The following is a 14,121-nucleotide window of genomic DNA, read 5'->3' on the forward strand; positions in this document are numbered from 1 at the left end:
TGTGGGAAGCTCTTGGTTTAGTTTGCAGTTGGAACACTGCTCTTTTGACAATGAGCCAGGTTTCCTGTGCCTGCTGGAGTTAGCCTGACCTATCAATGAATTTTTTTTTTGTAATTGTACTAGGGAATAATCACTTTTAACCTTCACAGGCTTGTTCTAGAGTTGGTGAGTTCATGAGACATAAGGATACTGGATATTTGAGAAGGTCATTCCAGAAAGGATATTTAAAATTATGTGGAGCAGGTACTCTGCCATTGTTTTCTGTCCTCTCACTGTTCCAGACACAATGCAGGTGACTCCCTCTCCTTTCCCTGTGCCTGATCAAGATTACAGCATCTAACTTCAGAGCAAAATTGGCCAGACACCCTTTCCCAGTTCTACTGGCACAGCAATGTTGATTTCCTTCCTGCCGCCCACAAACAACCCTTGCACTTTAATACATAAAAAAGAAACTTGGCTAGAGTGCTGTGGAAACTGGAACATCACCAAAGAAACACGAGCCCAAGTCACCTGGATGGGGGGGGGGAATCCCAAAGGTGGGGCACCCACTAGGTTCCTTCAGCATGAATATAGATGCAAATGCAAAATTTAAGTCATAGCGCTGTGCATTTCTAATCTGTTTGTATTGTGCTAACCACACCAACTGTTGTCCACATGAAACATCCAGTATCCCTCAGATGGCTTTATAACGGAATGTTTGCTTGGACGATAGCTAATAGCCCTGAGTAGACCTGTATGAAAACCTCTATGGACAGATGAAGTATACTCTGAGTAGCAGATGCTCAGAGTACCTTGAAGCCCTGCTTGTGAGATTCCCAAAGGCATTGGCCTGGCTAATGTTCAGAACAGAATGCTGGATTACATGGACCTTAATCTGACCTGGCATGGCAGGGCTTGTGTTTTGGGGACTGGGAAGCAGGAGTCAGAGAGTGAGAGTGATCACATAATTTTATTTAATTTATATCCCACCCTTCCACTCAAAGGAGTCCAGGGAAGCAGAAAACCCATGAACATTCACTACCCCAGATGCTGGGTTTAAAACACTTTCTTCCTCTTTGTTTGCATTGTGTATATTTGAAGAGAATTGTCTAACTGTGTTCCTCTTCATCATTTTGAAATGAAACAAATGAACCGGAGTCTTCAAAGCCTTTACTCCAGAATAGTTTCCACTAACATCACTTAAGATTATTCCAGAGCAAATTATTCAGCAGTGGGAACTTCAACAGCTCCAGAGTAGGGAAAGAATTGTGATGCCCCTAAAACAAGAACTGTGTGGGACCCATGAAGCCTGCTGAGAAGGTGACATCAACTGAAAGCTGCTGGTGAGACATCAGAATCTGTGTTTGTCACCCATGTTAAGTAAACAGTGTTGAAATCTTTCACTGAGTGCACTTTACATAATCCTGCACAGATGATATGATTAACGCTGAGAGGCATCTGGACACAATGCTATTATGTCTTAAAATGCTAAAATTTCTTTTTTTAAAACGTGTCCTCCCCTTGATATGAATGGAGTAACACCAAGAACCCCATGCAACATTATGTTTGTTCACAGAACCATGTAATATTAGGAGAAAAGGGTTGTAACACCCACTGCAAAGCATTTTAAATAATTTTCTGCCCAGCAATCTAGTGTTAAAAGAACTTCAGTTAAATTAGCCTGGCTAAAACAAAGGTTATTTGCTAGTGATCCAGGATTCATGGGGCAAAATGCAATGTTTACAGAGGCTAAGAATTCACAGAAAATAACATTTCTAAAAATTAACTTTTTTTCCCATAAGGGGATTTTGGCTTCAGACAGCCATTTGCAGGATATGTTTAACTGCATTTGAGTTTGAATTTCTAATCTTTTCTCAAATCTGTTTCATCTCAAAATTGTAGACAAAATTGTAGACAAGGTCCATTTCCAGTGAGAACCTTTATGCTGAAGGGACAGAGAAACAGATGAGGAGGAACAGAAAAGCAGACGGAGGTCTGAAAAGGGGAATAAATACAAAGCGCTTCTGCCTTGCAAGACAAAACAGCTGACTGTTTTTAGCAAGCTTTAGGCCTTCTAGACCCATTTGTCAGGCAAGTACGGCAACCAGGCCCAAAGGTTGCCCATTTTCTAGAATTTGCAATCAAACCACTGCAGTGCAAAACAGAGCAAACAGGCATATATGCCTTGTGTGCACCAGGAGTTCAAACATATGAATGACCTCCTAAAAACTGCCTCAAGATTGCTAAACTGCTGAACAGCCTCTATAGAACAGAAAGGCTTACATTTGCCTGACGCAAAGTTAGCACCATGTTCAGAGATCTGAGTGATGGGGATAGAAAGCCATAAAGGAAAACAGGTAGACTACAGAATGGGGCATGGAGCAAGAAACTGTAAAGCATCAGAGAGTGCTAGAGCTGGTGCAGTAGAGATTATGGACAGGAATATAGATGAAAAACAAGGACAAAGAAATTCAGAGCCAATAGTGGCTGGGGTGGAAAAATGCAGTTTTAGGATGATCCATTTTACTGGATCCAACATGTCTGTTTCTCAAATATACATCTCTCTCGCTCTCTCTGGCACTCGCTTCTGTCTTCTCATGTCTGTAGCTTCACTTTCTCCTTTCTTTTCTGCCCCCAGTCTCACAGATCACTCTCCTTTCCATCCCACCCTATTACTCCACTTTGCTTCAGCTACTCAGTTCAGATCTGAGCCTTGAAAAGCAGAGCTGAAAGAGGAAATGGGAGAATGTGTCACTCTTCCAACTTCCCCTTCCAACTCTACAGTGTAAACTTTCAAGGAGGGTAAAAGTAACCAACCTCACCAGCTCATGCTGAAGGGGGCAGTGACTGGGAGGGGAGGGGTTCAGAGGGACCAGAAGCCCTCAAGGGCACCATTGCAACCACAGGCACCACATTGATAACCCTGGGCCAAAGTTCGGATGTTGAGAGAAACACAACATTATTTGGTTTGGAAGTTGGGAGACATACACACACCTCTCCAAGTCATCAGCCATCAGCCAGCTTTATCAAAAGGGAGTTTCTACTTCTTCCAGCCACATCTGCGAGCAGGATACCCCCATGCAACAATGGTGGAGCTCCTCTACTTATGTAGGGAAGTAACTTTGAAGAGTTAGAAGCTATCTCACCCATGCATGAAAAGCGGTATCAAATGAATAAAAAGCTGTATCAAATGCCGCCCTGGGCTCCTACTGGGAGGAACAGCGGGATATAAATCTAATAAATAAATAATAAAAATAATGAATTTCCCTCTTCTACACACTATTAAGACTCAGATGCTCTGCTTTGTCTCTGGCTACCTTTCCAGATATTTATACTGACCTTGAGCAGGAGCCAGTATCTGGTCAGTTCACTTGTCCCTCCTCGTGATAATATCCACATACTCACTCATGGGGTGTTGGGTACCACCAGATTGTGGGTTTCCTCCTGAGAAGATGCCTTCCTACAGCCCCTCAATGCCTTTCTCTGTACCACACTTCCTCTCCCTCACTCCCCAATCTCCAGCATCTTTCCCAAGGACTCTAGGCCAGGCTCCTCAGATATCAGCAGGACTCCAAACTACAACTGTTGGCTTGCTTGTGAGGGAGAAAGCAATTTTCAGCAGCTGTAATTAGCTGAGAGTCAGAACAAGCAGGTCTTTAGGGGGCTAGAAGTGTTCAGACAGGTCTGTGCAATCCTCTAAGACTGTACCCCACATTAATTAGAAGGAAGTGGAACAGTTTGGACTTTCCACTTGAGACGGACAGATTTAAAACAAAGTGATTTCAAAGCAATGATTTAAACTGTGAAGGAGGACACCTCATTTAAATCATTTATTTATTAACCTAACAGTTGGGATGCAAGAAACAGAAGTCGGTGTGTGTGTAACAAGGTGTCCTGGGGAAATAATTAGTAGATCCTGGAAATGGGCGACATGGTATATGGGTGCATGTTAACACCATGGAATGGGATTAAGGGGACAGAGGCAGCCTTTCCCATCCCTTGGATCTCCAGATATTGCTGGACTACAACTCCCATCAACCCCAGCGAGCATGGCCAATGGTCAGAAATTATGAGAACGGTAGTCCAGCAACATCTGGGGACCCAAAGGTTAAGAAAGGGTGATCTAAGGCATCCTGGGGCATGGAAAGGTCTGACTGTTACCTGAATGAGGCTGTTGGTTTATGTGCTGGTCACTCTGCTTTGCTACTTCACTGTGCTTTCAGTGTGTACGTATGCATGTCTCTTCCCCAACCTCTTTCCCTATGAGGCCAGAGATTAAACGCCTGAGCCTCAGGTACGGTATGCCTGTATTAAGCCATGGCGCCACAGAGGACCCCTGTAGCACCAGGCTACTTGGCATAGCTGTTTAGTTGCCCCACTGCCTCTCCCCTTTCTACCTGAATGACATCAAGATCCACAAAATGAGGTCTTTGCTTTGGGAAGCCCTATTTGCATCTGCCTGGAGTGGTTCTTAAACCTATACCTCTCCCTCCCCATGGCATTATTTCCCACGGCGCTGCCAGCTGACATGATGCTTACTTCTGTAACTTTCATTCTTCATTGTCCACATGGCTCCCTTCCCTCTCTTGCAGAAAGCTTGTTCCCCTCACAGACACCAATACAAATGTGCAGCTTGGTCTCCTCCGCAACACTCAACTTTCTCCCAGGAAGGCTCTGGGTTCAGTACGCATGGCTCCTGACCACTGGGCCATGGGAGGCCTCTGCTGATGTGCGGGGACAGGCACACTGCTCTCTCTTCCTGGGAGTATGCTTGTGCCTGGTGGGTGGGAAGGGTTTGTATATGCTGGAATGGCCACCATTGCTGCCGGTTGGTTGGTGCCTTCTGTGCATAGATACTGTGGGGTCATTGTTGGTAAGCCACATTGTGATAGCAGAGTTTCTAGGAACGTTGTGCAGAGGTCTTCATGACCTCTTGCTTCTATCTCAACTGATGCACTTCCTTCTTTGCTGCTGGGTTTATGTAGGATTGCAACTATAATAACTGTTGCTCGCAACCTTGAAATCACTGGTTGAGAGAATGTTTTAAACTGTTTTTAGAATGCTTAAAAAAATTATCATTGATGTGTCTGCTGCCCTGGCCCCTTTTGGGAGGAAGGGCAGGATATGAATGGAACAGATAAATAAACTATATTACCTTGACATAGTAGCTGTCAGCATAGCGAGACCATAGGATTGCCCCCAATTTACTGCTTTTGAGTATTCCAACAAAACATGGCTGTAAAAATACAAAAGGACCCAAATCTTTGAAAGAAAGATTTCCTCCACACAGGAAGCAGATGGCCTCCTCCTTCACCATTATAACTTAACAAAGTGAACCAGAAGCACAACTGGACTTTCTGCTCTAAGCCGCAAAGTGTGAAAAGGGGAACTTGTGCATTTCTCCCTCTACATGCATCCATGTATCACCCTGTGGGGAAATGCACACATACTCTTTTGCATTGTAACTTCCAGCAGAAAGCGGAAACTCAAGTCCACTTGCCTCCACCAGTAACAATGGTCAAACTGTTGCGCATCGCGCTCAGGCCCTTGGCTGAAAATAAATAGCATCCTCACATCTCATTCTTCCCTTCTCCTCCCTGGAAAATTTTAGTGATACAAGATGTGCGATGTAATGTTTATCATGTTGCCAGTTTTCCTTCCTCCACAAGTGACAGCCGGTGAAGCAGAGTGAACTCACCGTGGGATACCCTTACATCACACTTTGTACCAAAAAACATTTCAGGGGAGAGGAGAAACAGGATTGCCCTGCATCTGCTGTAGTGTCTAATTTTAGACTCACCGTTTCAGCCATTTTCTAGCCACATCTTTACAAATATTTTAACATGTGCGTATGGAAAACTAACTTCAGAAATATACAAGCCAGTGTATTGCAATGGCAGATTTCGGCCAGTGAGATCTGGGTGCAACTGTCCATAGGTCGGTTTATATCATTTAACGAACACTGCACGGCAGGGCTGCTGTGAGGATAAAACCACCAACTGCAGCAGCCTTAGTTCCTCGAGGGAAGGGCAAGATTAATAAACAAATAAGAACAGAAGAGCCTGCTGGATCAAGCCAAATGGCCGTCTAGTCCAGCATACTCACGTTGGCCAACCAGATGCCTGTGGGACACCCACAAGCAAGAACGGAGCGCAAAAGCATTTCCCCCTCCTGCCGTTTCCAGCAATGGGTATACAGAAGCATACCGTCTCTGACCATGCAGATAAAGCATATGGCTAGTAGCGACGATATCCTCCGTGAATTTGTCTAATCCTCTTTTAAAGCCATCCAAGTTGGTGGCTGTCACTGCCTCTTGTGGGAGGGAATTCCATAGTCTGTGCTGTGTGAAGAAGCACTTTATTTTGTTTGTCCAGAATCTTCCAGCATTCACCTTCATGGATGTCCATGAGTTGTGGAACACCCTCCCAGAGGAGATACGCCTGGCGCCAACGTTACTATCTTTTCAGCGCCAGGTTAAAACTTTCCTCTTCGCCCAGGCATTTTAATTATTTTAACATGTTGTATATATTGGAAGTGTTTTAATTCTTAGTATTTTGTACTTTAAATTGTGTTTTATATTGTATATGTTTATGTATTTCTAATGTTGTTCTTGTTCTTGTGAACCGCCCAGAGAGCTTCGGCTATGGGGCGGTCTATAAGTTTAATGAAATAAATAAATAAATAAATATTGCTATGAGACTGAGAGGGAGGAAAAACCTCTCTCTATCCACTTTCTCCATGCCATGCATACTTTGATACACTTCTATTATGTCATCTGTTACTCGCCTTTTCTGTAACCTAAAACGCCCCAAATGCAGCAGCCTTTCCTCATAGGGGAGTCACTCCATCCCCTTGTTCATGTGACGAGTGACCCTAAAGGTACAAAGACAATGAACAATTCCTTCGAGAGAATACAATACTATTGTTGCAGGAAATCCTTAAATGTAATCTTCATTGCCATCTGTCCACATGGCATCAGTTCCAGTGTCCAACTCTGTAACTTGCCTAGGCAACTTGTTCCATCACCTCAACTGAACTTATTTTATTGCTAGACTCCGCCCCCCCCCAAAAAAAATTCTGGCAAAAATAACTTAAAACAAAAGTCAAACATTTTATTCCTCCTCACAGTATCCATTTTATATTTATAAAAAGTGGTTGCCATCTACTTATGGAGTCTGCTCCTATGCATGCTCTCTCAGAAGTCAGTTCCACTGTGTTCATTGGGGCTTGCTCCCAGATAAGTGTGCATAGGATGGCAGTGTCAGAGATACTGTAAGACCTAACAGATTTCTCGTTAAATTATTTTTATTTACTTCATCTAAACTTAGCAACCAATAGCAATTAATTCTTAGCTCAGAATAGGTCTGCCACTCCTTGGGAGATTCTAGCCCTAACTCCCAAAATTAGAACAGATTTGTTCCAAATGGACCAGAGCTCATCATAAGTTGAAAGCAGTTTCAGTTATTCCAATTTCCCAGTTAACTCCCACCAACTCCCATAATGCCAAGAGAATGAAGGAAATACTTCAGCCTAATATGCCCTGTGAAATCAGTGTTCCCACTTCAGGTCTCTTTAGGACAGGTGGACTTTTCCCTCTCCCCTTTTCCAGATCACTGACTCAGCAAATTAGAACAAGAATATAATTTAGCAATACAGCAGTTTTTGAAAGATACCAGTCCCCCATATCACCACCACCCAGACCGATCCCTTCCCCCTCCTTAAGTATGCATTCCAGTCTGATGCTAATTGAAAAACTTTGAATGTGGCTAATAGAGAGTAAGTTACCATGTCTCCTGTGCCACGTATTGCTGTCTTCAGTGAGAGTGTGATGCCTATAACCTTCACTAACTTTAGAGAAATAGTCTTAAGAAGCATAACCAGACAACACTTCATTGCCCCACTGCCTGACAACAAAGTACAGATTAAATGGAATGGAAGTGGCCGTTTTTTCAGGAACTGCAGATCTTCAAAAATTAGCCAGCTGCCTGACCAACAGAGCAATCATTCCCAACCTGGAGAAAGGATCACAACCTGGAGAAGAAGGGACCTGTGCCTATTAAAAGGCCAGCCTCAGACAGTTGTTACAGACATGCATGCTACATGTCTTCTCTTTCCCCCTTCATCACCAGGTATTGATTGAGGGGGGAGGTCAATTGACAAAGGAGGCACAAGACTTTGCTTTGCCCCATTCAACACAGCTAGCTAGCTTTGGCACAAATGTCAGCGGTGCATATTTGCTGTTTGTGCTTGCACACATATGGGGCTCAGTCAAGCTGAGCTCGTTGCCTCCTCACTGGGCCTCCTTTCCTTTTGATCACCTCTTGGCAGTGGTGGGGAGAGATCAGCTCTGCAACAGCCATAAAACAGATTTTTTAAAGCTATAGGTTCCTCCTTTGTGACCTGACAACTTTGCAACTTGGGAACAGCAAAGGAATTTAATAAAATTAATCCATCACATCTGCACGGCAAATCTTAATCAAGACTAAATTGTTTATATGCAAGAGAATGGCAGAACTACATGTTACATGTAAGCGATTATGACTGCAGCTTCTATTAGAAAGCAGTTGTGGGAGTGGCCAATTTAGAACAGAGAAATGCTTAACACTTCCCCTGCATGTTACTTTCATCCTGCAGTTCCTCCCTGCCGCTGCTTTTTCCTCCTACAGGGTTCCAAATGTGTGTTTATCCTTGCAAACAGGCAGCAGGAACCTCATGGCCAGAGCTTGGAAGATTACTTTTGAAAAGGAATAAATTACAATTACTGTTGCACGGCCCCAAAAGGATTAAATCACCATTACAATTACAATTGTTCTGAAAGGAATTGATTACTTTACTGTTACTCAAAAGCAATCACTACAATTACAGTTACTTTTTTAAAAAATAGAGTGCCTACAAGGTGCTGGCCTTGGCTGCTGAACACCTAAGTAGCCTAAAAAAACATTCAAAATAAACACACACACACACACAGGTAGAAGAATAATTCTTTTTATCCATAAGACAGCAGTGGGGGTCTCTCTGCTGGTAAGGGAGGCAGGGAGGGAGGCAGAGGCCACTACTCAGATCTTTGCAAGTCAAGCCAAGCTCAAGCTCAAAACACATACATTCAGCCAGCAAGTGTCACCTCTCTCACCCTGCCACCAACTAAGGCACATCCACCCAAGCAAACATTTTCCCCTGGGGTGCAAAGTTAAAACACTACAGATGCGCAAAGTAGCCAGGGAGGGTGGCAGAGGCTGCTTGGAGTGCCAAGTGCAAACACAGTATTAACACACACACATAGTTGTCTCTCACCTCCATTGTTCTTTATCTTCATTCTGCAGCTGCCTCCTCCTCCTTTATCCATGTTCTTGCCCTCCGGCTGCTTTCTCCCTCCACTCCATTCTTCACCACCACCGTCCATTTTTTTTAACAATTATTTTCTCCACTGCACCCCGTCTCGCTCTCCACCTCCTCCCTCATTACACAACCACAGAGCACGAGAGAAGAGTGACTCTGCATAGAAGCCTAGTTTGAGGCACATGATTTTCATCCATGAATCGGAAGAGCAGAAGATTTCCCCTGCTCCCCCCCCCGCGTAATGCCCAAATGTAATGCTGGAAAGATTACAATTACTCCTCAAAAGTAAGAAAATTACGCTTTGTTCTATTACAATCAAAATGTAAAGGAATTACCCACTCGGTCCTCAAAAAAGTAATAAATTACAAGTAACTCATTTTTTGTAAGTAATTACTTCCAAGCTCTGCTCATGGCAATGGAGAAGCAGCCATGGTGGAGGAGGAGAGAATTTCAAGGGGAAAGCTGAAAGTGTGGGAAGGTTTAAGCACCTCCTCTCACCATTTCCCTATTCTGAATCACCAGAACCAAGCTCCCAAACTGCACCTGGTTTTTTTTCCCATAGAAGCAGTGCGGATCATGGTTTGTTGCATACATTTGTGTGTAACATGTAGTTCTGCCCAAAGACTACTGCTTTACTACCTTACATTGTCCTTCTTTTATTTGGGAGATGTTGCAAATATTTTCATTCTTCCCTGCAAAAATAAATAACACATGGAAACAAACAATTTTATCTATGAGACATGGGACACATTTTTCAGTCAGATTTTGAGCACTTGCAAAGGAAAGTGGATGAACTGCTTTCAACAGGAGTCCTCCAACCCTCTCTTTATACAGGAAGTTCTAGTGGGGGGGGGAAACGTCCTGTGGGCCGAATTAGACCTCTCAGTTTGGCCTGTAAAGCTTTTTTCACAAGGCTATGCCCACCTGTCATTCACCTAACATCATAAGGCATCAAGCGCAGGACAGATAAAGCCATAATCAGGAGCGCTCCTGATTGCTCCTTTTCTGGTATGCTTACGTTTGGCACTACTTATATTTGGCACTGAATGTAAGCCACACCATTTTCAGCAAAGATCAGAACCACATGTGACATCACACCTCATCAAAGTGGCCTGTGGAGAACAGACCACTTTGGAATCTGGCTTGCTCCCTCAAAGTAGTTCCCCCACCCTGTTCTAGCGTGAGAAGTGAAGAACAGCCCCAAACCTTCCCACATCTGGGAAACTGACAGATTAGCAAAGCAAAATCTATACTGCATCTTAGACACTAAACATTCCTGAGATAAGTTTGTTTGCTAGCAGCATTTATGTCCTTACCTTGCACTGCTTGCATTTCAGATACAACTGATTACTCAAGTCCTGTTCTTTTGTTTGAAGTCTTCCATGGCATGTTACTCGTATGTTACTTCAATGTTTTTACCAAGAACCCTTTCAATGTACAAGACTCAGAGCTTCTGTTTAGTTAGGCTAGGATGGGGAACCTCTGGCGTGTGAGCCAATCTTGACCCCCTCTAGGGGGTCCAATGTGGCCCACAAGGCCATTTTCCACAAATCACGCCCACCTGTCCATCAGTTGACATCATTTGTGATGTCTGCTGATGGACAGAAGGGTGGAGTTCAATTCTGCCTTGGCTGTGCAAAGAGACACTTGCAGCCAAAGCAGGATTTAGCCTCCTGCTTGTCAGCTGGTGAACAAGGGGCTGAATCCTGCTCAGCTTGGCTCTGTGTGTCTGTTCCCTTCTGGAACATGTAGCCGAGGCAAGGAGAAAGAGAGGTGTCTTTTATGAGCATCCCAGAGCACAGGAGAAGTCCTGTCCACTGCCTTTGCTTGCACAATGCACCTTGCTTTCTTCCCTCCCCATCACTTTCGTAATAGCCATGCAAGGGATTTTGACAGGTGGGCAGGACAGCCTGCCTGTTAATCATGTGACATTATGACATTGTATGACTGACACATGGGTTGTCCCATCCACGTGTCAAAGTTGGCCTGGGGCCAAAAAGTTCCCCATCCCCGACTTAGGTTGGGATTATGTACAGTGTTATTATAATTATTACATATAAAATAGCATGTCAGGGGGAAAGGTTCTAAAACAATCCTTACACTGACATGCTAGTTTTCTTTGTCAGGGATTATATTTTCCCACGGGGGAGCATCCACTCATGTAAGATCTCAGATGCAATCTGAGATAGTGGAGTGCAGAAACAGGTCGACCACCTCATCATCTGTTTGTAAGGAGTCTACAGAAGGACCTAGAGAGCTAATCATAGCATCACAGGAAGGCCAATCTGAGACAGTTTCTCTCCAAATCACTAATAACAATGGCCTGTATGTGTATGTGTGACAAGACTGAGGCCAAGTGGAACATAAAAGGTAAGAACTGCTAACAGATTCAAACCCCTGACATTTCCACATCCAGTCCACATGAACTGGCATTGTAGTTCCACACAGAGCAGCTGAGGGGGAACTATTAAGCTGCCTGACCAAACCCAATTACCTCCAGTGCAGCAGAAGGCTTCTTTTTAAGTTCCTCACATTTTCGGAATTTGCAAATCTGATGCCCAGTTTTACGGTTCCTACAACTGCTGCACTGCTCGCAATTTATCCGTCTTCTGCAAGGAGGACACATGCCACATCGTTTCCGTTTCTTTTTCCCTGAATTGATGGCAGATGCCAATTCGTTCTGCATTGGGTACTCTGCTAAGCCAGCCATATGGAGTGCGCTCTCTGCCAGAAATACGCCAGCAGGGGTCATAATGAAAAGGCCAGGGTTGATAGGAAAAGCCCCCAGGTAAGGGAAATCAGACGGGCTGTTCATTGTCTCTGCAGCCGAGACAGCTTCCATGTCTGAGATGCCCGTCCCGTGGTCACTAGGCAGGGGAATGTGCTCCTGGACTACTCTTTTGAGCAGCTCTGTAGACTGAGCAAACTGTTGCAAGATGTTCTGTCCTTCTGAAGAAATATCTGATTTACTCAGCATGTCAGAGATGTTTTTGTGCTTTGAGGTAGAATTGCTTTTATCCATAGTTGCTTCATTGCCGTTGGCTACAGGGGCACCTTTTTCAGAATGTTCACTTAACAAGCTGGTGCTACCAAAAGTGGAGTAGTGGGAGAGTGGTCGAGACTTCTTAAGACTTTTGTTCAAAGGTTCACTTATTATCCCACTTTTGTTCCTTCTTTCTGAATTGACTGAAGGCTGAGAGTCATCTGGGCTATTGCTTTTTCCCAATAGGCCTGGCTTGATGCCAGCGTCTTGATGAGAACCAGGTTCGGACATCTTTTTTTTAACCAAGAGGAGACCAGATAAAGCAACAAGCCCACTTGCTGTGAAAAACCAACCACCACAATAATAGCAGCACTAATCACAAATAGTGGAAGGAGCAAGGTCCGTCTTCAGTGCAATTTCAAGGCCATTACAACATGTCCTGCAGGTTTCATATATAACTGATGTCTCTGAAAGCCGATGTCTTAAAAAAGGGAAGAAGGAATTAGTGAAGAGTTAGTATCTGCTCAAGCAAATGGACTCAGTGTTGATTTTCACTCAGACTGCCTCCCCCTCCCTTTACGGTAAAGACAGCTCTGTCCCCACAACTCCTGTTGTCTCACAACAAAGAGGTTTTGACTGGACTTGTTTTGGGTGATCCAGACCTTGCAGGGCTTCAGTGGATGGTTTACCACATGGTTAGTCACTCCTTAACACACTGGCATGTTAATACAACCACATGCAACTTCTAAATATAAAAAATACATGAGAAATGAAGCCCTGACTCAAGCCATTTGACCTGAATACTTCTCGGATGGAATGGTACTTCTTCCCCAGTCCTCTGCAGGTTGCTTAAGGATCTCTTCCCATATATTTTGTCAAGATTTGTACGTGTCGGTATGACAACAAAATATTATTGAGCTTACTAGAGTTGGTCTGATCATGAAGCAATATCAAGCAGCCATTTCAGGTAGCTAGTTCCAGAGGCACATTTTCCTGCCTCTACCTCCATATCATTAAAAATATCATTTCTAATTGGGGGGGGGGGGCTGGTGCAAAAATATCTAAGGCCATTCTTGAATTAAACTATTTATTATTGTTCATTTATTATTTAAGTGACAAATTACCTCTACATCTGATACACAAAGTGAAAGGGTGTAGCTCCGTCAAAGAACACACATTTTGCATGAAATGGGCTTAATCCCAGAATCTCCAGATAGGGCTAGGAAAGACTCCTGTCAAAAACTCTGAGAGCTCCTACTAGTTGATGTAGTCCAAGGATGGCTAATCGGTGGCCCTCCAGATGTTCTTGGGCTCCAACTCCCATAAGCCGTAGCCAGTGTGGCCAATAATGATGGGAGTTGTAGTCCAGCAATATCCTGGGGGGGCAAAAGTTAGCCACCCCTCACGTAGACAACACTGAGCTAGATGGACCAATGGCTTGACCAATGGGCGGGGGAATACATTCCATTTAGGTAGGCAAAACAAGCAGAAGTGTAACACAAAAGACAGTAATATAGCACTCTAGCACTAACACGTACAAACTTGATGCATAGTTCAAAGGGTCATATTGTAGATTGTTCTGGTTCTAGATGGGGTGCCACAAATATTTGGGAGTTTCCATTATTGAAGCAAAAAGCAAAATGGGCAAAATAAATACCCCCAAAGTAGGTTCGACAACAGTAGTATTAGATCCTGTCTGTACTTTGAATGGGGAACCAGATGTGCAATTAAGCCAATCATACACGTGTGCAGCAACAATTATTCAATAGTAGCCGGTCTCTGAAAATCAGAGAGCTTTTCATGGGCTGGATTGTAAGAAGGAA

The 14,121-nt window shown here is 43.9% G+C and overlaps 1 protein-coding gene across 12 annotated transcripts in view; it reads right to left on the minus strand.

Annotated features, from left to right (window-relative positions):
* CXXC5 (CXXC finger protein 5) overlaps positions 1 to 14,121 on the minus strand; it is an 88,065-nt gene that overhangs the window by 11,445 nt on the left and 62,499 nt on the right. For 8 of the 12 annotated variants that reach the window (XR_009758181.1, XM_061587175.1, XM_061587095.1 and 5 more), the window contains one exon: positions 11,810 to 12,779. Coding sequence is in view for 11 of the 12 variants with exons in the window: in XM_061587175.1 (XP_061443159.1) it covers positions 11,810 to 12,589 (780 nt within the window). In the remaining variant the exon portion in view is untranslated. Of the gene's footprint in view, positions 1 to 6,765; positions 6,853 to 9,954; positions 10,008 to 11,809; positions 12,780 to 14,121 lie in introns of those variants that run through there. The other 4 variants (XM_061587166.1, XM_061587139.1, XM_061587146.1 and 1 more) reach the window with 4 other exon arrangements.

Source organism: Rhineura floridana, chromosome 1 (genome assembly GCF_030035675.1).
Source record: "Rhineura floridana isolate rRhiFlo1 chromosome 1, rRhiFlo1.hap2, whole genome shotgun sequence".
NCBI lineage: Eukaryota > Metazoa > Chordata > Lepidosauria > Squamata > Rhineuridae > Rhineura > Rhineura floridana.